This window comes from Durotheca rogersii (genome assembly GCF_024521655.1).
Source record: "Durotheca rogersii strain YMJ 92031201 chromosome Unknown GGS23scaffold_13, whole genome shotgun sequence".
NCBI lineage: Eukaryota > Fungi > Ascomycota > Sordariomycetes > Xylariales > Xylariaceae > Durotheca > Durotheca rogersii.
In genome coordinates, this window is record NW_026251244.1 from 440,248 (window position 1) to 465,117 (window position 24,870).

General features: G+C 53.0%; 7 protein-coding genes across 7 annotated transcripts; 3 read left to right on the forward strand and 4 right to left on the reverse strand.

The window, feature by feature from the left end:
- Positions 1–2,513: 2,513 nt before the first annotated feature.
- GGS23DRAFT_610562 (uncharacterized protein) lies at positions 2,514–4,784 on the reverse strand (the record flags this gene model as incomplete). Its single annotated transcript, XM_051520335.1, has 9 exons — positions 2,514–2,662; positions 2,711–2,827; positions 2,951–3,035; positions 3,095–3,508; positions 3,583–3,727; positions 3,798–3,858; positions 3,915–4,121; positions 4,174–4,200; positions 4,262–4,784. 9 exons carry the CDS (start codon positions 4,782–4,784, stop codon positions 2,514–2,516), a joined length of 1,728 nt encoding a protein of 575 aa, XP_051371087.1.
- Positions 4,785–7,210: 2,426 nt separating this feature from the next.
- GGS23DRAFT_97663 (uncharacterized protein) lies at positions 7,211–8,961 on the reverse strand. Its single transcript, XM_051521433.1, has 3 exons — positions 7,792–8,961; positions 7,653–7,732; positions 7,211–7,593 (listed from the first exon to the last, which is right to left on the reverse strand). The coding sequence occupies exons 1-3, from the start codon at positions 8,560–8,562 to the stop codon at positions 7,341–7,343; spliced, it is 1,104 nt and encodes a 367-aa protein (XP_051371088.1). The 5' UTR covers positions 8,563–8,961; the 3' UTR covers positions 7,211–7,340.
- A 2,122-nt stretch (positions 8,962–11,083) lies between these two features.
- GGS23DRAFT_610564 (mitochondrial branched-chain alpha-ketoacid dehydrogenase kinase-domain-containing protein) lies at positions 11,084–12,967 on the forward strand (the record flags this gene model as incomplete). Its single annotated transcript, XM_051520336.1, has 4 exons — positions 11,084–11,198; positions 11,302–11,450; positions 11,518–12,506; positions 12,560–12,967. The coding sequence occupies 4 exons, from the start codon at positions 11,084–11,086 to the stop codon at positions 12,621–12,623; spliced, it is 1,317 nt and encodes a 438-aa protein (XP_051371089.1). The 3' UTR covers positions 12,624–12,967.
- Positions 12,968–14,133: 1,166 nt separating this feature from the next.
- GGS23DRAFT_97722 (PLP-dependent transferase) lies at positions 14,134–16,348 on the reverse strand. The gene is made up of 3 exons (XM_051521434.1): positions 16,039–16,348; positions 15,282–15,887; positions 14,134–15,226 (listed from the first exon to the last, which is right to left on the reverse strand). The coding sequence occupies exons 1-3, from the start codon at positions 16,137–16,139 to the stop codon at positions 14,230–14,232; spliced, it is 1,704 nt and encodes a 567-aa protein (XP_051371090.1). The 5' UTR covers positions 16,140–16,348; the 3' UTR covers positions 14,134–14,229.
- An 803-nt stretch (positions 16,349–17,151) lies between these two features.
- Positions 17,152–18,933, forward strand: GGS23DRAFT_572158 (uncharacterized protein). The gene is made up of 3 exons (XM_051516608.1): positions 17,152–17,726; positions 17,801–17,869; positions 17,982–18,933. The coding sequence occupies exons 1-3, from the start codon at positions 17,567–17,569 to the stop codon at positions 18,299–18,301; spliced, it is 549 nt and encodes a 182-aa protein (XP_051371091.1). The 5' UTR covers positions 17,152–17,566; the 3' UTR covers positions 18,302–18,933.
- Positions 18,934–19,207: 274 nt separating this feature from the next.
- Positions 19,208–21,848, reverse strand: GGS23DRAFT_97772 (Six-hairpin glycosidase-like protein). The gene is made up of 6 exons (XM_051521435.1): positions 21,429–21,848; positions 20,583–21,371; positions 20,529–20,534; positions 20,414–20,448; positions 19,596–20,358; positions 19,208–19,537 (listed from the first exon to the last, which is right to left on the reverse strand). The coding sequence occupies exons 1-6, from the start codon at positions 21,697–21,699 to the stop codon at positions 19,296–19,298; spliced, it is 2,106 nt and encodes a 701-aa protein (XP_051371092.1). The 5' UTR covers positions 21,700–21,848; the 3' UTR covers positions 19,208–19,295.
- A 1,064-nt stretch (positions 21,849–22,912) lies between these two features.
- GGS23DRAFT_97821 (putative maintenance of ploidy protein mob1) lies at positions 22,913–24,607 on the forward strand. The gene is made up of 4 exons (XM_051521437.1): positions 22,913–23,044; positions 23,293–23,426; positions 23,642–24,337; positions 24,398–24,607. The coding sequence occupies exons 2-3, from the start codon at positions 23,404–23,406 to the stop codon at positions 24,276–24,278; spliced, it is 660 nt and encodes a 219-aa protein (XP_051371093.1). The 5' UTR covers positions 22,913–23,044; positions 23,293–23,403; the 3' UTR covers positions 24,279–24,337; positions 24,398–24,607.
- The last annotated feature ends 263 nt before the right edge of the window (positions 24,608–24,870 follow it).

Sequence of the window (24,870 nt, forward strand, 5' to 3'; positions counted from 1 at the left end):
GAAAGGCAAAGACGAGGATAGCTAGAAAGGCATAGTAAGAAACGAATAAATGGCTATAGGTCGTAATGTCTATAGGTCTAAGTCTAACTAATGAAAATATAAGTACGCGACCCATATAAATATACATCGAAAAGGCTACGTGGCCTAGATCCACCGCACCACTACACTAGGCTAGCCTAAAACGCTTAACCGTTATCGACGAAGTCTTAAATATTAAGCTACTTAAAAATATTACCGTCGTTAAGTAGCTCTTCTAACGCGGCGCGATTTCATTTAAAGTCTTTATAACCTAGGTAATTATATCTTAAATACTTAAGCTATACCTCGATAACGCGCCGGCGTATTCTAAACTTAGTTTAAAACTAAGTTATTTACTCGGGATTTTACGCTAGCTCGCGTAAGCGTAATAAAACGATATTAAAATACTAAAGGAGAAGGAAAAGATAGTCGTATATTTTACTAACGTTACGTATAAAGTATACGACGTAGCTACGATATTTATATTATTAACCGCGGATTATAAGTATATTTATTATTACGTAAACCTACGTAATAAGTAGTTCTTCGATTATTATTAACTTTAGTAGTAAATTAAAAGAAGGAAGGATACTAAAGTTAAGATAGTTACCTACGTTAAAAAAAAAGGGTTTATTTACGCGCTTCTTTTAATCTTTATTACGATAACGCTTATAGATACCCGCGGTATTTAGATTTATATTAAACTAATACTTCCCGTAACGACTATAGTATTTACGTCGTTCCTACTTTAGCGTTAATTAAAACCGTATTAAAATCGCGTAATCGGTATCGCTAATTACGCTAGCGTCGAGGTCTTTCTTCTACCGTAGTAGCTTAATTATAAACGAACTTTAACGATTAAAAACGTTATTAAGTTCCTAAGAGCGAGCGGTATTTAAGGGGAAGGTTTAATTAAAAGGTCGGCTTAGGCGCGGTTACTTTCGTATTAGTTTTAACGTAAAGGGTTTTAGCGTAAAGGGCCGTAAAGGTCGGCCTCGACGTACTTATATTTACTTTAGTATTAATTTTAACGTAAACGCGCGTAAAGGTCGGCCTCGACGAACTAATTCTAGCGCTAATTCTAGCGTAAACGCGCGTAAAGGTCGGCCTCGACGAACTAACTCTAGCGTTAATTCTAACGTAGACGCGCGTAAAGGTCGGCTTCGACGAACTAACTCTAACGCTAGTTTTAACGTAGGCGTACGTAAAGGTCGGCTTCGACGAACTAGCTCTAGCGTTAGTTTTAACGTAGGCGTACGTAAAGGTCGGCCTCGACGAATTAACTCTAGCGTTAATTCTAACGCAGGCGTACGTAAAGGTCGGCTTCGACGAATTAACTCTCGCGCTTATTCTAACGTAAGCGTACGTAGAGGTCGGCCTCGACGAGTTAGCTCTCGCGCTTATTTTAACGTAAGCGTACGTAAAGGTCGGCCTCGACGAGCTAACTCTCGCGTAAATATTCGAAGAGGTCGCCCCCGGGGCGTTAGTTCTAGCGCTACCGCTAAATCCGCTAGTTATAATTATATTATTAACGAAAAAAGTAAAGGAATAAGAGAAGGATTACCGCTATTACGTCGGGTTACCTTATATCGTTTTCGAATTTACTATCGTAATACGTTACTTACGCGTAAAGCTACCTCTTTAGCGCTTAAACTATATACCCGAAGCTACGCGGTAGTAAAATATAATCGATAATAAATAACATTTAATTACGAAGCCGGTTAAAGCGTTTTAAGCGTAGGATCGGATCGGAAATCCTATATAAAATTAACGATAAAGTATAAACTATTAATATAGAATATTAACCTAAGTAAGACGGCGTATATTTTCGCGGTAAGAGAGATAATTTTTTATAGATATAACGTAATTTCGTAGATTAATAAATTATTCGATAGCTTAAATTCTTCCGTAAGTACGATATTCTTTAACCTAAAGCGATTTTATTTTAATTAAACTAAGAATAGATTATAAGGATAAATTATAAGATACGAAAAAAAGTAAGAATTATATAAATAAGAATAAAAACGTATAAATAAACGCGTTAGTAAATATACGTAGGAATCTTAAAGGGTAATAGGGATACGTTAAATAAAAAAACCTCCATTTATCCCGCCGTTTTTATTAGGTGCACGCATTTTTAGGGACCTATAGCGCGTTTTTTAACTAATAAAAACAGAGTTTCCCCTAAATGATATCCCTTTATAGGGTTATTTATAGGGTTATTTATAGGGTTATTTATAGGGTTATTTATAGGGTTATTTACAGGGCTATTTACAGGGGTATTTAACCCCGTAATTAATTAATATAATAAGGGGTTATACGTATTATAACTATCCTCCGGATAGGATCAATCCTTGGCAGATTTCTATCTTGCTTTGCGTTTCCGACTGCATATTGTCTCCCTTCCCCCCAAAACGTATACGTCAAGCGTCGAATAAATAGATATTCCTAGACTTCTCCAATTGGATGAATTCTCGACGAAACTGTATAGCCGCCTATTTGTGTACCAGCCTTAGGATATAATGGCCCCAGAAGTAGAAAAATTGATCGACACCGTAGCAAACTATACTGTTGAGCGGGACGTCGAAGACGGCGTCAAGCTCCTCGAGCGTCTTCTCTTTAGTCTCGGGCACGAACAGCAGCGCTAGGAAAAAGCCAATGGTGTTCTACCCCGCATACCAGGAAAAGACACCCTGAGGTGTCCAGGCTTGGGTCGTAGCCGGCCAGGTAAGCGAGATCACCGAGTTAAAGAGCCAGGTCGTTGCCGTCGCTAGCGACATGCCGATGGGACGGATGTATAGCGGGTAGGCTTCGGTACTGTACGTGAACGGAACAGGCCAGGTAAGGCATTGTTAGTGTCCGGTAACAGGCTTAAGCCTTGGGATCCTTACTCCTTCGCCAGGAGAGTAAACCACTGCATATAAGTATATACCCAGCGTGATACAGCCAATGTGAGCAGTGCTTGACTGGGGGATCCAGAAACTAAAGCCCGTGAAGAATAAGAAGAGTGACATAAGCTGCGACATCCCGTTAACCACTCTAACTAGTTGTCAATTTAGCGCCGACGAAGACTTACGGAGAAAGTAGTAAGCAGCAGATTTCGTCGGCCGAATGTATCAATGGTATAGAATGCGGGGAGGGCGAACAAGAAGTTGACAATGCCGAACCCGAGCGACGCAGCCAACGCCGATTTCATGGATATTCCACTGTCGAGGAAAATTTCGGTCGAGTAATACGCAATCGCGTTGACACCACAGAACTGCTGCATGAACATGACGATCTCTGAGGCCAGCATAGCATTGCGGTTCCGGCAGATGGTGAGGAATTCTTTAATCCCGTTCTGGCCCAGTTTCACGGCCTCTTTGTCAATCTGGAGAAGAGTATCCATGTAAAAAAGGTCGCAGGCGGCTTGGGTCTTTTCGAAGCGGAGTCGGGTGATGGCCTTATAGGCGTCTTGATGCCGATTTTTGGTAAGACACCATCGAGGTGACTGTCGCTTCCTTAACGTTTTTCAGCCTTACTCTGACAGTGAATTATGCCGCCGGCCTCAGGGGTATAGTAAACCGTAGCGCAAACGAAGACGGCTGGTATTAAGGCGGATCCCATCATCAAACGCCATCTGAGACCAACAATTCCGGACAGGTCAGGGACCTCGAAGAAGGTCAGATCCATGGCATAACCTACCATAATACCAAAAGCTGTCCACATCCTAGACAAGCCGGGCGTCAGCTGATACCTTTGGTGGCCAGGTATTAGCTAGTCTGGGGCCCGTAACATACTGCCACTGCATAACCAATGCTCCACAGAGTTTCGGTGAGGAACACTCGGCAGCAAAGATAGCTAGTAATGCCATTAGCCTCTGTTAACCTCCTTAGAAGGAGGACGTGTTGACCAACGAGTGGTAGCCGACTTAGGGTCGATGCCAAACCCGAGAGCGAAACGCGCGATGAACATATGCCGCCAAATGTTTGTGAGGGCTTGACAGAAACAAGCTAAAGCTGATATAACGCAGGAAATGAATATAGTTCCGCGTCGGCCAAGGGCTTTGTTCATCGGCTCGGCGAGCCAACACCTGGCGAAAGCACAGCGGATGTACGGAGCGGCTAGACGGGAATATTAGTTGATCTCATATCAGCCTGACTAGAGAAACTATACCGTTGACGAGGTCGAGAAGCCATGAATCTGTTGGTCCACATGGATTAGCCCGGTATACAGGAGGGATCGTTCTGCTGATAGGGCGTACCTCTCTGAGACTCAGCGTTACCGATGCCGAACTCCACCTTGTAGAAGGACTGGGCACCATTCACGACGGTCTCACCCATGCCCTGAACAGCAGCGCAGAGGGAGCAGATGACGATGACAGCGTAAAGCATCGGGGTGTTCGACCATCTGTGCGTGATCTCTCTGTCGAGTACCGCTCTCTCATGATCCGAGAGTCCATCGATAACATCGTATTTACTCATATTTCCTGCGATCATGGCACCGAGTCGGAAAGCCCGAATGTCCTCTCCATCAGTGAGGCCATGCTTAACGCACCGCTCCTCGCCCCTGTGGGTCAGCTGTTCAGGGGTGAGGCTGGCGAGGGGGTGATCCAGCTTTGCCGAAGCGTCTAGGCGCCGCCTTTCCTCCTCGTCTACAACATTCCCGTTGTCGTGCTTGGGATCAATTTCGGCGTGTAATATGTGGTTACTGTCGGAGCCTCTTTCGAGGTTGCCCTTCTCCTCCGCAAACCCTCCTAGCGGGGCGTCCCCTGAGCTCGAGGGCATTGTTGGGTGTCAATCACTAGATTGTAGAACTCTATAATGAGCTTCGAGGCCTCTCGTGCTTGTACTGAATAGTCTAATGTTCACATTCAGGCCTCTCGTTCGGACCTGCACTGGATATCAAGACGGACCGAGGGGGAGAATATTGGGGAGACGAGAACAACGGAAAATCAAAGCCCGGAAAAGAAGAGAGGAACGCTATGCCTGTTATACCACCCACCTCATCGGAAGCCACACACAACGTAGCCATTCGGCAACCGAGACTCGAGGGGCCAAGCTTTGGAAAGCAACTGCCGATCGTGGCGCGGGCCATACGTAGATATATGAGCGATGGTGGAATGGATCAGAGCATACTGTTACAATGAACTTAGAGCTCTGTTAGTCGAAGGACACCCGAAGGATTCGTCTGAGATATGACGACGCCATTCGGCGCCTTTCCATTCGCAGCCGCTCTTCGCAACGGCAAGGGTTCCCGGTTTCTATGCTGGACAAAGGCCGGCATCTTCGGCGTGAGATTTATAGAGAAGCTAACGGGAGGAATTCTACGCGCCTCCTCCGGGGCTCTCTGGAGGCCGCCAGCCTGTCATCCACAACCGACCTACTCATTTACCACCTACTGAGTAGTGATAGTCTCCTAGCCGGGCCGGAATACGATAGACACACCGTACCTATCTCGAGAGTAGCGTTGTCCAAGGACCCGTCGCTCGGGGCCTTTGACCCTTGGCCCACGACTCTGGGCCGTGGCGTCGACAAGCATCGGCAAGCACCGCTCTGGAGTCGAACAGGAGGGCACATTAAAATGTGATAGGTCTGAATCCTTCGAAACTTATCTCCCCAGACGGGTGTGGGGGAGCTGGGGGATATGCAACGCCACAGGCATTGGAGAGAGACGTGGCCTTGTCCCCATTCGTATTGCGCGTAGGCATCTACTTGCAGGTGTGACGGTGAGGGATACACCGTGTCTACCTAGTATTCGGGGATTTGATACCTACCTACGTATAGCGCGAGTATAGGGGTTGGCAAGGCGCATATTCTTCTAACCACCCACGAGCAACCTTGAACTCGGCTCCATACCTACCTAGGTACATAGGTATTTGTCTGGCTTGGGCACCTGCCTCAACCCTCGACGCCAGGATGTACCTAACGGAGGCGCCTTCTTCCTGCCTTCCAGTGTTGCTTGGCCAGGCAAGCTCGATAGAGAGGAGACGGCATGGTACTTAGGTAGGTACCTAGAGGTACAGCTGGAAGGTACCTGCCTGCCTTCTGCTGTGCCGCCGTAAGGCTGCCTCCTCCCCTCATTAACCCAAGACAGGCGTTAGGAGCTCGCTGAGTAAGGCGCCGTCGGGGTGTGTGGGCAGGCGGCAAGGTAGCATTGTGTATGTGCGACGGGCAGCTAGTCGAGGCTGGTCGCACCCAGTTAAGCCTTGCCGGGGTTGCGGCTGGCGGCTTACTTCCCGCTCCCCAACATCCCGCACGCGCCGTACCTAGGTAGGTAGCTAAGACTGAATTCATGTGAAAGATCTACAATCCGCCCAAGCCCAACAAGTTATGGAGGGTAGGTAGGTACATCTGCAGACGGGTGGAGCAGTGGAGGCCGTCGTCCTAAAGCCTGCGTCATTGGCCAAGGTCTCAACTTGTCGCCGCATTATGACGTAACACAACCTAAGCGTGTTCACGGGCAACTTCCTCTTGTCTCTTTCTTGGAAGGTAGGTAACTACATATCTACCTAGATATGTAGGCAGGTACATATCACTGTCGGCCAGCTTCGTTTGCAAGAGGTAATAGCAAGAGATATCTGCCTACCTATCTACCTACCTACAATGGGATGTAGGTAGATAGGTACCTAAGGTATTAGTTGCATCTACCTCCTCTTCCGCTCCGAACCCTACCAAGATCGCGAGATCACGTCGCGTAGGTACATCTGGGCCGTCGTGTGTTTCGGAACCCGCTCAGTCAGATGTTGGAGAAGGGCAAGGCGTGTCCTTTTCGACATCCCCCATCGCTTCTGTCCCTCGTGCAGCGGCGTCGCCGTCTGCGGTTGTTAGGTTCTGCTTTTTCCGCTAGACAGACACGTCTTGGGAGGGGGTCGCCCTGTGTGGGCCGCAACAGTATCATAAACTCGGAATGCCGTGGGGAGGGATCTGTACTCGATCTAGCCCCTTCTCTTCGGTTGGTACCTATTATGCGACACCAATACCCTGCCACAAGATGGACGTGTGTAATCGGCCGCCGTCTACGGTTGTACTCGTTTTTGTGCCGCCGTACGTCTAGACGAGCTCGATTCGGGGCCAAGAGCTAAGGAGCCCACGCGCGCCAGGTCTCGTACTTTGGATTCGCAGCTAAGTGTCTCCTTAATTCTATGGGGTATCTAAGAAGTATGGCAGACTGCAACACGGCCATCTAGGCATAGACTCGCCTCTCAGCGTCCAAGCTAGCCGGTGGTGAGGGAAAACATGCCTGATCGTCGTCTTCGTTTGCCTCTCCGGTCAGTCTTGGTCCAACAGACCACCCGCCTCACCTGCCACAGGTAATGAATGGTGTACACACACGCGCCGCACTTAGCTTGCTGCGGCCATGTCCCTCGGATGTCTCGTCGGAGTCCCCGGTGTCCTAGCATCTTCGCCCCCGCCAGCTTTCCTCCGCGCCCTCCTACGCTTCAAGGTAGCCCACTCCGTCTTCCAAGTGGAAATGCTCTCTCGCAGGTCTTCGTCCGCATTCTCAGGCACATAGCTTAAGCACTGAACCTCGATTGCCTTTAGCTGGATTTGTAGGTTGAGCATCTCCATCTCACCTTCGTTCCGCTCGCTTTCACTTTGCCGCGTCCGTCAGCATCTACCCGCACCGTCGGGACATCCTTCGTTTGAGCTTACAGTTCCTTGATCCGCCTCTCGAGATGGATGATTTTTTGGGCCGCTCGCTCAGCCCGTGTGACGAGCAGTTCGTGGATATGCTACATACCTATCCGTTAGCGGCAATAATGTAATAGTTGCTGGCTCGGGGCGATCTTACATCCGACTCCTCCTGCCGAGCCCGCAGATTCGCGGAGACGGCTTCTAGCTCCTTGCACAGGTTCTGCACCTCCGCAACTACTCGTCTAGCCTGCTCTGGCGACATCCCAACCTCGTTAGCGGCTCTCGCCCCAGGTGTATCGGTACTCTCCCCGAATGCCCGCCTGGGTGGAGAATTCTGGGCGGATAACGATATGCTCGGGATGCTGGGTATGATCCGCCCGGGTGTCAGCGGCACCCAAGAGGGGTCGCCTTCACTCTTAGGGGTCTGGAGAGCCAAACCGGCCGGCTTAGATCTCGGTGGGGCCCGTTTCGCTGGACGGTCTGTAAGAGAGAGGGCCGTCTCCATCTCATCTACCCTAGCATGAAGACTGTTGATGCTCTCCTCCTTAAGGCGCTCCTTCCGGCTGAGCTGAGCGGCGAGGTCGTTGAGGCGTTGCACGAGCACATCTCTACTGTCTTGCACTATGTCCTCCTGGTCTGAAGGTTCCGAGTCTGAGTCTGAGTCTGGGTCTGGGTCTGGAGGATGCAGGGGCGACGACGACCTGACGAAGGGCGACGAGAGGTGCCGGAGCAAGGGGGAGAACGGAGACATCCCCAGAGAATGGAGACTCAGCGACGGCGAGTCGGGTGGTGAGGACTTTGGACTTGCGGCACCGCTGCGTGGTGACCAGGGGTGACAATACTCTGCTTTAGTACTCCCGGGCGGCGTACGCGGAGTGGGCCCATCTGGGGAGCTGTGTGGCCCTGCATCGGGTCCTGTGCCGGTCATGAGATGAAAGCAGAGTCGGGAGCAGGTCGAAGCCCGCCAAAGTCGATGAACTTCCGGATCGGGACGCGTTGGACGACGACAGACGTGGAGGGAGAGAGATGCCCGATCGAATGGGTGTGGGATTTTTGCTGTTGGCAGGAGATGCAGGTCATGTACATATGTAGATTACATGACCACCTGGGGCAGGACATCCAAGATTCGACGGATCCGTGCACCGAAGAAGAGAGAAGAGAGTAGAGGGAGCGTGAGAGAGGATAGAGGACAGAACCCTGAAGAGAGAGAGAGAGAGAGAGACCTGAGAGCTGTCCGCTGTGGGGCGCCGGGGAACAACTGGACCAGGCGAGAACAACGACGGCCTGCCAACCTGATAATACTAATCAGACCCCTGTTTATTGGGAGATTACTTAATAACACCTGGAGACGTAGGTAGGAGCTATCATGTAGGTAGCCGTGGCTTCCCGACTCACACTGAATGTTGCGTCTCGCATGTCCCCTCCTTCTGTGCTACCTGCCCGAGAGAGGTAAATAATAGAAGAGGCAGACCGATGCTATGGTTACGTAATGGGTGTAAGAGCTATGTGAGCAGAGACGGAGGTTGCGAATAAGCTCAAACCGCGCCCGTCCGCTTACCAAATCTGGGGAGACAAGGGTTGGCCTATAGGTACCTCCTACGGGTTCCCGATCAATTTAAATCTCAACCCTAAATCTGCAGCGAGCATAAGGTTCAGGTGGTTAGGTAGGTAGGTACCTAATATATGCCTCACGTGTATGTACGTGCCACATACCTAAGCAGGCACCTTATGTACCTAAGGTAGAGGTAGGTAATGAACACGTACGCAGGGCGCAGTGCCTGCCCGTAGCTTCGTATGTGTTAGGTAATGAGGAGGGTTTATCTTTCTTTTCTCCCCTATTTTCTTGCATCATTTTCGGGGGTATTCATCCTCTTTTTTTCTCCCCCTCCTCGAGGGCCGGACGGGGTTGGTGGGAGAGCAGATGCTGTAGGTACCCAAAGCTTAGCTGGCGGAAATCGTGTGGAGAGAGACACACAAAAACAGAAAGAGAGACGGCATGGGCTGGGAACTAATACCTACGCAAGTTGCCAGGCTGCCACGCCCCGTCGCCAGTTGTCGTTGGGCCCTCGGAACTCTGCCGTGCAAGCCTTGTGGGTGGCACTGCAGATGGGACAGCAACAGCAACAGCGTAACAGTTGGTGGGTAGATGTAGCAGCGGCTCCTTGGACGAGGGTTGGGCTGCCATTGATCCGTGGATTGTTTCGGTTCGGATTGCAATCCTTATACTTGCCTCTACCTACGGTACGTTCGTAATCATATCTTATTTAGTCATCTTCACCTTACTTGATAGCCACCTATGTTGATATCTCGACACCATTACAGACATACCTACCTGCCTACTGTTCGTAGACCCCCTTCCTGGTATGGTACGTAGGTACTCCATACCTACCTACCTCCTTAGGAGGTACCCAGAAGCTGGAGGAGGGGGTAGGTTAGGTACCTGTAGGCATATAACCCTACCTAAGGTACCTCGGTACCTAGAAGCTTGCGATTTAGGGAGGGCAACAGAGGTGCATAGGTACCTCAGTTGTAAGTAGGTACCTAAGTGAGACATACCTTAGGTACCTACCCGCTCATACAGCAAGGCTGGTGCCGGGACATGTGAACCTCAACCGCACAATACCTACCTGCCGAAATACAGGTGTACGGTACTTGAGAAAATGTATACCCTAGGTATCCGCACAAGTAGATCAAGTACCTGCCTCACATACCGCATGTGGAACTATACCTGGTAAGCATCGACTTGGGTACCTGAATACGAGGTAGGCACTTTACGAAAGCGTCACCCCTCCAAAAATGTTGTTCCCAACTCCCCTGTGTCTCCCATGTCTCCCATGTCTCCGCGCCCCCACAAAACCACAGGCCAATGACGGCTTTCCAAGCTTTCCTAGGACCGACCGATCTTGTTCTAAGTATTCTACAACTTGATCCCCACGTCTTCTGGTTCCGACTTTTATCTGAGTTCTTGCATGGGAAGAAGAAGGAAAAGTCGGTACTGATAGGTCAAGCCGATGCTGAAGATGACTTACCACCATCGTCCTCACAGCCAGCACTGCCATCGTTGTTGTTGTCGTCGCCGCCGTTGTCGTTAGGTCGACTACTGCCATTCCTCTTTCATATCCTCCTTCCTCCCGTCGTCCCGTGGTCAAACACTGGCGCCTCCGCGCTTCACGAGTACGGGGCAACTTCATTCTCGTCCCCCCCTCATAGAGCCTCGGTACTTTAGATACGAGATAGGGAGCTCCCCCCTGTCCCTAAAGCGTCATCCTTATTCCCGTGGGTCCTCTCTCGACTCGACGGTCTCGTGCTTGACGGCTCCGGCTCCTACCGCTTTCAATTCGCATCTCATGGCATAATCTCATTTTCTGTCCATGACACCCCGTTGATTTCAAGGGCCAGAGGGATCCCCCATTGCGTTTTGCTCCCTTACGCACCTGAACTTGCCCAGCATGTCGTGGAAGGCATCCGAGCGGCTGATGGACACCATCCGCCACTACTCCAAATTCCCAGCCACGGGCGTGAGCTTGCGGCAGATGGTTCAATTTGGCGAGAGGCCATCGATAGGTATGCTATTTTCACCCCCAGGTCCCTTTTACTAAGCTTCGTTTCACGTCTTGTCTTGATGCCGTGGGCCTAGTCTTGCTAACTGTGACCCCTCCCCCACTAGGAACCCTCTTCCGCGCCTCCCAATTTCTTGCCGAAGAGCTCCCAATTCGCCTTGCGCACCGAGTCCAGGAGCTGAAGAGCTTGCCGGATGGCCTTAACGAGATGCCGTCAGTTCGGAGAGTCCAAGATTGGTATGCGCAGTCGTTTGAGGTACGCACTCCGAGCCATCCATAGTACGTAGATGGGTGTGAGTCATCTAATATGTGACGTGCCATAGGAGATCATCAATCTAGGCCGGCCTGAACTGTCAAAGGAGGTGCGAGACCGACTTCTGAACCCGGGGAAATTCTACAACGGCAAGGGATCGATACTCTCCGAAGCCACCCCAAACCCAAGTATTCGCGAGGGTCAATATGCCTCATTGCCGTCGACACAGTCCGCCGTAGGCAACAACAAGAAGCTTCATGCAACAAGGAGATACTTCGCAATGGTGGACGATACAGGCGACTGGCCACCAGACTTGCAGGCATACAATTCGAAATTTGCGCAGACGCTGAATAAGATAAAGAGGAGGCATGATGGCGTTGTTACAACTATGGCTCAAGGCATCCTCGAATACAAACGGAAGAGGCAGCGATTGCAGATCGACAATAACATCCAGAACTTCTTGGACCGCTTCTACATGTCTCGAATTGGCATCCGAATGCTCATAGGGCAGCACATCGCCCTGACTGACCAGAGTCATCACCACGACCCTACCTATGTGGGCATTATCTGCACAAAAACGAACGTGCGGGATCTAGCCCAAGAGGCCATCGAGAATGCCCGTTTCGTCTGCGAGGATCACTACGGACTCTTTGAGGCGCCAAAGATCCAGCTGGTTTGCAACCCTGACCTTAACTTCATGTATGTACCTGGCCACTTGTCACACATGCTCTTTGAGACCTTGAAAAACTCGTTGAGAGCTGTTGTCGAGGCCCATGGCCAGGACAAGCAGGAGTTCCCGGTAACCAAAGTCATCGTTGCAGAAGGCAGAGAAGATATCACAATCAAAGTTAGCGACGAAGGCGGTGGAATTCCTCGCAGCGCCATTCCGCTTGTATGGACCTACATGTACACCACAGTGGATCGGACCCCAAACCTGGACCCTGATTTTGATAAGAGCGATTTCAAGGCTCCCATGGCTGGTTTCGGCTACGGGTTACCGATTTCACGGCTCTATGCTCGTTACTTCGGCGGTGACTTGAAGTTAATCAGCATGGAGGGGTAAGTTGCCACCATACAAGGAAATATATGTAGGTGCTGATTGCATTCTCTAGGTATGGAACAGATGTCTACCTCCACCTCAACCGATTGTCCAGTTCATCGGAGCCTCTGCAATAGCAATCAGCAGTCATGAGGGAGTGGGCCTCATCCCAAGGATTGACGTTACCGACAAGAACGACGAAGAAGCGGCTCAATAACCTGGAAATATCGGAGAGGAGGCAGGTCGGTGATGCCGAGTCACTGATTAGCCAGGAGAGCAGCCGCTTTCTCACTCACGATGATTCCGAAGCCGAGCTGTAGCCAAAGAAGAGACGTCACGTTGGGGATTTAAGTCTCCGTCACTCTTGTTTTCTTGCGGGGAGGGAGATGAAGAAACGAGCAACCTGGCCCATAATAATAGTAGGGAAGGGGAGGTGATAACCACTTAAAGGGGACCCCTCAGCGCCAGCATTTTTTTCGGAGGCAACTCCGAAGGTAGGTTTACATACCGGCACCCCATCTGCTGCCGTAGTTTCGGGGCAGCATGAGTCCAGCGGGAAAAAGGTTAAGGAAAAAAAAGTAGCCTTTATATTTTAGGAGGCAGACAGACAGGGTGTAGGGGGGTGGAAAAGGGGAACCTAGTTCAGCTCCTCCCTATGTATCCCTTGGTTCCCTGGGCCGCGGCAACTTCGAACAACGATATACGGGGAAGCGTTTTTGGACGAGCTATGGTGTAAGTTGCGGTACGGGATGGTACGGTTGGGCTCTGGCCTGGCCTGGCCTGGTCTGGCGTGTACGGTATCGACGGTGTACATACATAAAATTTAAAAAAAAGAGCAGAACCAAAAAGAGAGAGAGAGAGACGAGATAAAAACGACAAGCAAATAGCGAAACTGCCCAGGTAGCATCGAGTGAACACGTATGTATATATACGATAGACATGTAGGCGTGGAAGCTGCGCGGCGCCATCATCGCGAGGTCGATACTTGGCACCGGGGGCGAGAACGAGACGACGGGCCCGACGACGAGCGGCGGAGACGTGGTGAGGAGGAGCGGGACGAAGCGAGACGAAACACACGCCCGCCAACGCTGTCGTGTTCGCTCTCGCCGGGGAGAGGGGGGGTGGTGGGATGCGTTGGCCATGTCGTGCTACGGAGCTGGATGTATACACCGTGCCTACCGCATCAACACCAACCTCGCACACCCATCAAGCTACCTTGGTCAAATCCGCTCCGCTGCTGGGTTGGAAGCGCCGCTGGTTGGCGGGTATATATTGGTGGCGATGGTATATAGGTATGTGTTACAAAAAAAATTACAGAAAAAGGAGCGCCCTACACGTGTATGTGTGACGGGCCCTCCATCTTTCCCGCGCCGCGAGCAACACCCTTCGCCTCGTCCTGTCGACGTCGTGTCCTATCGTACAGCCCGCCGTGGTCGAATTTACTCGGGCTCTGAGCCGGAAAAAGGCCTCTTTCCCCTGCCTGTCCTATCCTGTCCGCCGCGCGGTCCCCCCTTCCATTACACGCTCGTATATGTTTCAAGTAGTAAGTAACGCTTCCTCCTATGCTCTCGCTCGTACACTGCTCGGCCCGTCCCGCGTTCTTCCACTTAACATATAACCTATTGTATTTTTCTAAACGATAACGGCCCGCCGCCCTTTCCTTTGAATGTAGAAGGGAAAAAAAAGGACGGCGACTTGGCTCGGCCGCTCGACCTTGTCATCTTACTCGCTCGTCTGTTATCATCACGCCTTGTACAGTAGGTCTAGGAATCCGTTCGCCAGGTCTACGACGACAGCCTTGTTGGGCAGGCTGCCGGCGACGCCGTACAGGGCAGCCGTGTCGCCCGTCGTCCCCTTCTTGGACGACCCCTTACCCTCGACAACGCGGACCCGCTCTTTCTCGCGCTCGGTCTCGATGACGTCCTCGAGGTCGACGACGAGGCGCTCCCAGACCTTGGCCACCGGGAGCGTGACGGCGACATGCACGGCTGGCGGGTTCTGCAACGCGTTGAGATGCCAGCCCTTGGCGTTCATGCCGTCGGCTATGTCGTATATGTCGAGGTTGCGCGCTGTGAATGCCACTACCGACACCAGCGGTCGGCCGATGAGGTCGAGTTCCGTGCTCAGCACTGGCGAGTTGGAGACGTACTCCGCGATCTTCCTGGCGCTTCCCACGAGCTTAACACACGAGTCTATATACCCGGCTTCGCCCACGCGCATCATGCTCGCCCAGCAGCCCGCGATCAGCGCGCCCGGCCGCGAGCCCGCGATGCCGGGCGAGGCGTAGACGCCGCCGGACCAGTCGGGTGATACGAAGTATTGATAGGTGCGCAGTTCCTGGGTGCGATAGAGCACCGTCGAGTTGCCCTTCGGCGCGAAACCGTACTTATGCGTGTCGCACGAGATGGAGGTGACGCCCTTGAGCCGGAAATCGAAAGGTTCCGTCTCGAAGCCGGCTTTATCGAGGAAGGGAACCAAGAATGAGCCCAGGCAGCAGTCGACGTGCAATGGTAGGTGGCGTTTAAATGCCAACTTGGAGAGGGCAGAGATGTCATCCATGATACCGTGGGGGAAGTTGGGCGCAGACCCGACAAGGAGGATGGTGTTAGAATTGATGAGACGGGATACACGGTGGACATCGACCTGATAGCTCGGTGCAGGGCAAGACACCAAATGAACCTTGATCTTGAAGTAGTCGCCAGCTTTGCGGAAGGCCGTGTGCGCGGTGTCGGGGAGAATCCTACCAACATCGAATTAGTAGGTGAGGGGGAGGTCGCGCAGAGCGTGAGACCTACATCTCGGGTTCGGTAACGCCGCGCTCGGCGTACGCCTTCTGCCTCGCGCTATAGCATGCCATCAGGATACTCTCCGTCCCTCCACTCGTGCACACACCGGCAGCAGCCGGCGGGGCATGGAACAAAGAAAGGACCATGGCAACAACCTCGGCTTCCATCTTTCTCACGCCTGGGAAGACGTCCGGATGTATCGGATTCGAGACGGTAAACTTGCCGTAGGCCTCAGTTTGTATCTTTAGCAGGTCTTCCTCTCCGTGATACACGGCACCGGATACGTAGCCCTCTTCCCATTTAGTGTGCTCCATATTGGCCAGTGTCTCGAGCTGCTTTCGCACCTCGTCATCCGTCCACCCTTCTTTCGGTAGAGTGAGGTATCGGGTACCAGTAGTGGGTATCATCTTCGCCTCGACTTTGGCTAAGGATTCGTTGATCTGCTTGCGCACTTTGGTCCGGACACCCGGCGCCCGCAGGAAATACCCGTATAGCGTACGCCGCGCATCCCGGTATAGCTCTACGATGGAGCCGATGATGCCGCGTCCCTTGAGCTGCCAGAATGTCTGTCGAAGTATACGCAGTACGAAGAAGAAAAAGATGATATTCCGGAGTCTAAGCAAGAAGAGAAAGAGGTAGGTTAGCCCTCCTAGAACGTGAAAAAGTGGTAATAGGTATATCAGATCGCATCTGGATTACGGGGACAGCCGGAAGGGTAGATTCGCAGCGTCGGCCGAGTTCTCGGGGCGGACGAAAAGCAACTTACAAATCGAAGTTAAAGAGCTGGAGTGGATTCGTCGGCCGCACTCGCTTAACAGTGTTGAGGCTCTCGAGCAAGCTGATGGGCATTCGCGAGGAGCCAGGCATGGTGTCGATCTCGGTAGAAGCGTCTCAAGAAGTCTCAATTGCGAAAAGTAGCGTGTAGGTATGTGTATATTCCGGCCGAGCCTCGTGGAGTCGGAGAATGGCGGAATGGGGGGAGGGGGGCGAGGAACACGGACACGAGAAAAGCCCCAGATGCGAAGGAACAGACCCAGAGAAAGAGGAGACCCAGGGAGCGAAGACGGGATCCGGACAGACCCAGACACGAGCCCCCTTGGCTTTTTATCTAAATCCAGACTCCAGAAAAAAGGCGAGAAGCGAGATGGGGGTGTCGGCCAGATCTGGGAACACGAAGACGTGAGTAAGAACTGGGAAGGGGTTCCAGGAGACGTTCTCCGCAAAACATTGGGGAGGGCGATTTTTGAGTGGACGGGTCCCGTCACGCCGTCACATGCGTGCCCAGGATGCTCGGCAAGAGCAAGCCTTGGGGACTTTTGGGACCCACCTACCTCATCGGCCAGCAGCTCCACCAGAAGGCCCGGCCCAGTTTTCCTAGATGCGGCAAGCTCGGCCTGGAACGCCCAAAGCGGCCGAAAAGCTGGTCGCGAATGCGAACTGAAGTCGCAGCCGCCTGCTTTATCAGATCCGAGGCCGCCCCGTTGCTGACAATTGCCTCGCCTCCCACTGGCTCCCGTCCGCCTCACCTTGGGGATTAGGTATTCGGCCTGCTGTTTTTACCTACCCGTTCGCGTTTCCACGTCCTCCGAATGCATCCGACAGATACGCATTTAGCACTTCGGGATTCGATTGGTCAATGCGTGGATTGCCAGGTTACCTGCCGCTAGGTTGGTACCTTAGGTACCTACGGTACCTACAGGCGGCATACGTGAAAGCTGCTGAGCCACACTTTGTCTTGCCACAACATGCCACAGTCTCTATCCACCTAAGGTACTTAAGTACCTAAGGCAGGTACCTAATGGGACCAACAACTCCGAACCTCTTCCGATCGTGACAGGCCACAATTGGTTGCTCGCTTTACCTAAGCCTGCCCCGCCATCCTCATGACATCCAGTTATGCTTGTACGAGGTGTGTACTATACAGCAAGTATGTAGCTTCATCGACGAGACACCAAATCCATCCACACGGAACTTCCGCACGTACACGTATCTGCTACGCCCGCCACCGTCGGGCTCCTACCTCTCCGTAAGCGAATCTCGATCCGTGTTATTTGCATGACACCCCAGGCGGCATAATCGGAGACCTGTCCGCGCAGGCTTTCCCACGCCACGCCACGCCTCCCGCCGCTGTAAGGACGTCGAGAAAAGGAAAGAAGAAAGAAAGAAAGAAAAAAACATCGCCGGGGATGCGAACGATCTAGAATCGCAAGTTGATCATGCCCTATGGATTGGCGCCGCTCTGACGTCCTCACCTTCGAGATCAACCAACAGCACCGAGAACACAGGACACGACGATGGAGAACCTGTCCCTCCACGACCCCCCGCTGGGCGCGCAGCCTCCCCTCGGCGGCCCGCTGCCCCCGGGCATCTTGCGCGCCCCTCCGCCGCCGCAACCCCAACAATTGCCCCCCCAGATGTTCACCACCGCCGCCCAACTACTAGACCTCACCGACAGTAAGGCCGCCCGCCCGCGACGCCTGCTCCCGCTGCGGCCCGTCGAGATCGCCCTTGTTAACCGCCCCGTGTAGAAAAGCTTCTGGTGTGCCTGCGAGACGGCCGGAAGTTGACCGGCGTGCTGCGCAGCTGGGACCAGTTCGGTACGTTCGCTCGCTCGCCTGCTCGGATGGAGGCTGCCGCCGTCCTCCGCTTCCCCCCCATACCTTTTCTCCCTCTCCTCCTCCTTCGCTCATAACATCCGCCTCGACGCAGCCAACCTAGTGCTCCAATCGACCGTCGAGCGCGTGTTCGCCACGACGTCGGACCCGTCCGAGTCGCCGCCGACGGGCCTCTACGCCGACAGGACGCACGGCACGTTCCTGGTCCGGGGCGAGAACGTGCTCCTGCTCGGCGAGATCGACCTCGACAAGGACGACGAGCCCCCGCCGGGCTTCGAGAAGGCCGCCTTCGACGCCGTCGAGAGGCTGGCCAAGGAGCGCCGCGCCGCCGAGCGCGTCAAGGAGAAGGCGAAGCTGCGGAAGCTCGCCACGCTCGGGTTCGAGGGCGAAAACCTCGGCGAGATCCTGCTGTAGACGTGCCGGACGCCGCCCCGAACGCCGCCCCGGCAGAACGGATATGCGTTCACAGCGTACTTTCGAGGGACAGAATATTGTGAAATGTCCCTCCCCCTCCCCTCCCCTCCCCTGCCCGCACTCCTTAGGACTCGCGGGGTCTTGCGGGGGAAGATATAAATTAGAACTAGGACGGATTGCTATCCTTCACGAAGCAGCCGCGAACACCGCGATCGCCAACAGGGTTTTTCATATAGTAGTCATTCGGAACCGGAGGTTCATCTTAACACAGCGCGGATGAGTTCCTGAGCGCCTTTATCCTCACGCTCCTGCAATGTAAGGTCAGCCTGTACCTACTTTGTTTTAACTTGGTCACTCGCTCGAAAAGTGGTGTTCGCAGCTAGCCGTACAATACCTTGCTAGCGGCCGGTAGCTTTATTGTATGAATCGCTGCGGTGATGATGTGCCATACTCGAGATCTCAAGTTCGCGGACGCGTGGCGGCGGTTCCGGCTCGTTAGTGTTAGTATTGATGTTAGTAGGGATCTTTAGTCGAACCAGGCAAGGAGCTAAGGAATACGAAAGCAAGTTGGGACGTGAATAAGTTGGTAGACTTGAGCCACATGCACACCCATATCACGATGACACTGGAACACTACCTAATGTAGTTTTGGTTTGCGTATCACTGTACCCGCCTTGCTCAACAGTACTTAGCAGGTAAGGGTCGTTAAGTCGGGTTACCCAAACCCAAACCTGACTGTCCGTTCAAATCAACTACTTTGGCCCATTCTTAGATAGAGGGACGAGTGACGTCTACTACGCAAGGAGAACCCGGCAGTAGAGGCAGCTGTTACGCTACCCTCTATGGTATGCCGGCCAAACCTGGGCTGCTTAAGGGTGCTCACCAAGAAAACCGACACTGGACAAATGTTTCTTCCAGTGGGCATTCTCTATTTAGTATGTATATCATGCCTCGTACATCAGGTCACTATTACCACACGAAATATTTCTCGCCTTCACAGTCCGGGTAGAAACCCCTCTGCTCGGGCATGCCACTCCTTGGGAAAGTGCATGCCCGGCTCGCCGTCCCAGCCACCTGCAAGCATAGCCATGGCCAGCAGGAAAGAACTCGACCCCGGGAAGTACGGCGTTGGTACTCGCGAGCCGCCGACAGGATATCCAGCGTCGTCGAATTCGAACAGGGGATGCAGGAGGTAAGCCACCGCTTGGTCGATATCCCCGAGGCGTAGGGAGTTCACTATCGGAATGGTGTAAGTCATAGTTTAGGCGAGAATGGGGACAGATAGAAAACTTACTAGCCAGCATCGGGAAATCCCACCCCCAACAGTCGCCCAAGTCCCATAGGTCCCGGATTTTGTCTGCCGTATTCTTAATGATCGTCATGTTGAGAGCCGGTCCGCTGCTCGGCGGGGGTAGAAGGCCAAAGACGGCCGACATGGCTGGGTGGTCCTGTAAAGTACCAATTTCCCGCCACATGTTTGGAATACCTTCATAGACAGCCAGGGCATCGTCCGCAATCGGCAACGGCGCCAGATTATCTCGTACCTTTACCCACTCAGGGGGTACCTTGAGCTTCTGCCTTAGTTTCCATTTGATGGCGATGTCCAGTCCAAATCTCCAGTAGGCCAACTCGAACGCCGGGTTAACCGTAGCGTTAGGGTTAGTATTCTCTGATGCCGGGTACATTGGTGGGCCTAGATCGTAGCGCCCAGTCGACTCGTTAAAGAAAGCGTAAGAAACCATGAAGTCCGCGGTGGGTGTGAGGATGACGTCCCACGATTTCAGAGTGGTTTTGTTAGGGAAAGACCTATATTGGAGTTCCGCAAAGTACATCGGATGGGGTTGCTGCCAGATCAGCAATGAGTTGATCTCACCAGGAGCGGACCTTCCAGTGGTATCGGTCATCTTGCCCCAGCGAGCGCCGTCGTAGCCCTGAAGTGTCGCGCGGTCGATCGACGAGGCCAAATACTGATTATACATGTTCGGAATGCTACGCCATAACAATGGAAACTGGTTCCAGCGGGCGAACGGAAGCAAATGCCACAAGGCCATTTCCAACTATACAGAAGTGTTAGCACGTTGCCTGTCTTATCCTCACATCTGCGGCACTTACGTGGAACTTGCCGTACCATCCATTGTTTACCAAGCCTTGACCCTGGATTAGCAAATGACGTAACGACGGCGGGTAGGCGAAGCGAGAATCTGAAAAGTCTTAGGGCCTCTCTTACCGGACTCTATTCAGCGGTTAGATAATCATCGTTTCCCGTGTTAAGAGTGCTTACCTTGTGGTGGATACGAGGACGCCGAGTCGATGGCAGTGAGATATTGAGACAATATGGTTCTCCGCTGGAGCTCAGTAGCCTTGGGGGATTTGGATCCTGTCAAGTCGACGAAGGCGCCGGATCTCCAAAAGGATTCCCACCATCTCGTAGAAGCAGTCGCGATATCCTTGAATGGCCGTATATGTGCGCTCGTGATTGGCGAGAAAGTAATCGATATATCGATTCTATCAGTACCCTGCGGTTGTAAAACGTACCGGTGGGTTCCGTTGACAGGCCCTGAAATTTCGGCGCTCGGATCCCACGCAGCTGAGACATAGTATGATGTGGCGTCAAGATCGTGCCGAATAGTGGCCCTATTCTCTTCCCGACGCAAGGTAGTAGAATGCTTGTCCGTAGCGTTGAAGACGCCGACGAAAGGGGCATCAAACTTGTTCCGAGTGGGCAATGGGAAATCAAAAAAGATACCAAGAGACCCAGTAGACAAGAGCCGGGAATTTATAGTGATACCGATTGTGTCGGATCCGGGGTCTGCCCAAGTTTCAACCTCGACTGGAGATCCGTCGTAACTGAAGGAAGAGGAGATCTTTCCAGTCCAGAGGTCTAGTGTCTGTGACTTATCCCCAAGTGCCTCTTCGGGCACATCAGCTCCATCGAACGAAAAGCCAATCCTAGCTAAATTGACGCGTTGGGGGTTTTGTATCAGCCAGGTCGATATCTCACTCTGGGCTGAGTTCGGTTGGTTGTAGTTGACCAGCCGGCCATGTGTCCACCAATCTAGGCCGACGAAGTCTACGATACGTTATTAAACTAGGGCTTTTTGTTCTTTTCGTGTTACTGGCTACTGACCGTCTACCGAAGTCTGGCCGGGAGTTGTAGGGAGACTAAAGTTATGCCATCCCCACGTAGACATAGTCGCGAAGGGGTTAAACGTCTGCAAGCCCGTCACATCCACGCCGAACGCAAAGTTACCGTTGCCAACCTGCAATGGTGTCGTCGGAGAGCTGGCATTGCGGTGCGGGTTAAAGGACCGAACTACCCGGCGTCTGTCGATGCCGTAGGTTGCCGCATGGACGCCGCTGAGGGCTACCGGTACGAGGGTGAAAAGTCGCAACAACATGGCTGCAACCTACGACGGCGATACTAACGGGAACACTCGCAGCCAGCGCGGGACGGACGAAGCTAAGAGAGTCATTATATAGGTACCGGAATTTCTCACTGCACTGCCGTCGCATTCCGGGGTTGTCGTATTGCCCAGCTCGACTAGAGCTCTATTACAGCCCCGGCTGTGGGGATCCCAATTACCCGGATAACCCCAGACCTGCCAGACCTGGGGAAGCATCCAGCTAGCCAGGGGCTCCCATTGGCGGAGTTTGCTCGACCAGACTCCTGGGACTCTTCGGGAGGTTGATAGCCCGATTAAAAGCCAGTCGAAGGGATGGTCTGAAGTCTAAGAAATACCAAGAAGATATCATTTGAACTGCTATGTCTATTCAGGACAAGCTTGGGGATCAGGGCAAGGCATGATGACCTCCACCTCGAGAGTTCCCCGACGATATTTGGGACGAACATAGACAAGGTGCCTTGTCCATTGGAATAAGGCCGCGGGGAGAATTGGATTTGTTGGTGCTTCTTCACCGGCGGCGTTGGGTCAAGACGGGAGGGGGGAGAGCAGAGGCGGCAGAAGATAAAGGTGAAGACGATATTGAGAGGTGATGTGTGAGCACAAGACATTGGGCATCTTTACTTAAGCCACCCGTTTTAGCGATTTGCTCTAACCCCACAACTGCCAACATACCGCATAGATACATAAAAGTTGAACCACGAAAACTGGGAGCTTCGAGTGAAGTTTGGAAAGACTTGAAGCCAGCACGTTTCTTCGGCAGCTCGTGCCCAGCCGGGACAGACTCCGGAACCACGGGCGCTGTGACAAGGCAAACGTACATATGAGGATGGATAGGTGCCTCTTAACACAATGTACCTAGTATACGTATGTACACCTAGGTACCTAGGTACCTGCCTGGTGGACACTCACTTGGGGCGCCCCGGCCGGCTCACATGTGTCCGCCCTCTTCTTGTGGAGGCGGCACGGACAAGCCCCATACCTAGACCGTCTTCTCTACCTCCTCCAACATGGCCCGTGCACAACATAGCAACGAAAGCTGCAGGGGAAACAACAAACCTACTATCATCTCTATCCACCATCATCCATTCATCCATCCTGCTCCGATCCCGACCTTGGACGCGTTGTTCATGTCGTCGCCCACGCTTCCGCCGACGACTGTAACGGAAATAACTTAGCACAAGCCGATACACGTACACAGCACTTTGTTCACCTGTATCCTTTGCCCACCCAATATTCGCCGTACTGTACCACCTTATACCGTCATACCGCCCGCGCGCGCCTGCCCGCTTTTTGAGCTCGGAAACCCACGGCGATCTTCGCCCGCTCCCCCTCGCGAGAGGTAAGGCCAAGGAAGAAAATCACCAGCCTCTCGCTCGCTCACTCGCGACGAGCCGCCGACCTTCTCTCTCTCCTCTTCCCCGTCCTCCTCTTCCTTCCTCTGCGGGCCGAAAAAAAAAACACATACACAGAATCATTTTTTCGAGTCGCTCGTATTCATATGCTTCCGAATCCCACCTTACTACTCCTGCCCAGTCGATGAAGTCGGCGCCGTTTCGCTAACGCAAGATGTCGGAATCGACGCAGAAGCACCACGACGCAAATCAGCAGCAGCAGCAGCAGCAGCAGCACTCGACCGCACGCGCCCGCGAGCCCGAGCTCAAGAAGAAGCCCCCACTCCAGAGGAAGATAGGAGACAAGATGACCTCCTTCGTCACCACCGTGTAAGTCTCTCTCTGTCCGGCTTACCTCGACGTTTTCCCACGGCGAGCGCTGCAACCGTCCGAGCTGTCCTGCATTTCGGCTTGCTCTTGTTCTCATTTCCGTCGTTTCCATATACGTCTACAAACACGCAACCCCCCCCCTTCCCTCCCCCTCTCCTAAACATACGCGTTCGTATGCAGGATGCTGACGGCCGGGGGTCGGGGACGCGTTATAGGAACCAGCGGGCGCGGAACCAGTTCCGGGCGCGGCCGGGCGGCAAGGGCGGCAGCACGAGCTACCAGCTGCGGCAGTACGCGGAGGCGACGCTGGGCGGGGGGTCGCTGCGCAAGGTGGTGCGGCTGCCGGAGGGCGAGGACGAGAACGAGTGGCTGGCGGTCAACATGGTCGACTTCTACAACCAGGTCAACCTGCTCTACGGCGCCATCACCGAGTTCTGCTCCCCCCAGTCCTGCCCCGAGATGAAGGCCACCGACGAGTTCGAGTACCTCTGGCAGGACGGCGCCGCCTACAAGCGCCCCACCAAGATGCCCGCCCCCCAGTACGTCGAGCAGCTCATGGCCTGGGTCCAGGCCAGCATCGACGACGAGTCTGTCCTCCCCTCCCGCATCGGCGTCCCCTTCCCCAAGTCCTTCCCCGCCCTCGTCCGCCAGATCTTCAAGCGCATGTACCGCGTCTACGCCCACATCTACTGCCACCACTACCCCGTCATCCGCGAGCTCGGCCTCGAGCCCCACCTCAACACCAGCTTCAAGCAGTACGTCCTCTTCATCGACGAGCACGGTCTCGCCACCGGCAAGGACTTCTGGGGCCCCCTCGGCGACCTCGTCGAGAGCATGCTCCGCAGCGATTGATCGATCGGCCCGCGGCAAAAACGAGGGACCGAGCATCACACCGGCCGGCTAGTCCCTGGGTTGGTCGATATCCACACCCAAAACCGATACCGGCCGATCGATTGGTTAATTTGTAGAAGAACAGGAACAAAAAGACGAGTTGGAAAAAAAAAAAGGAACCACGATGTCACGCCCTTGTCCCCCGAACAAATTCCGTTTCAGGCCAGGGTTAGTGAAGAAGCCAGTTAGACGACGTTGATGAATGATACTTAGGGCACGCGGAAATAGGGATGTTGCTACGTCCTTTTTTTTTTCCTTGAAGGGGGGAGTCTCGGCGTTTGGACACGATGGATTGGTGGCACTACATGGGTAGGTTGCCCTTGCGAGAAATAGACACAGGGTAATACGACAACGGTCACGATGCAGACCGCGATGTTCTCTTATGGACGGCAAGTATTGTCTATTGTTGTACTTGTACAGTACTTGGCTACCAGCCGTCTAGGCGTCACGTCTTGGCGGAGTATGTGGTTAGAGCAGGGATCATTTCACATTTCAGCCTCGCTCTTCTTGTAGCATTGGTAGCATGCATCTATTGATTTCACAACCGTCGATG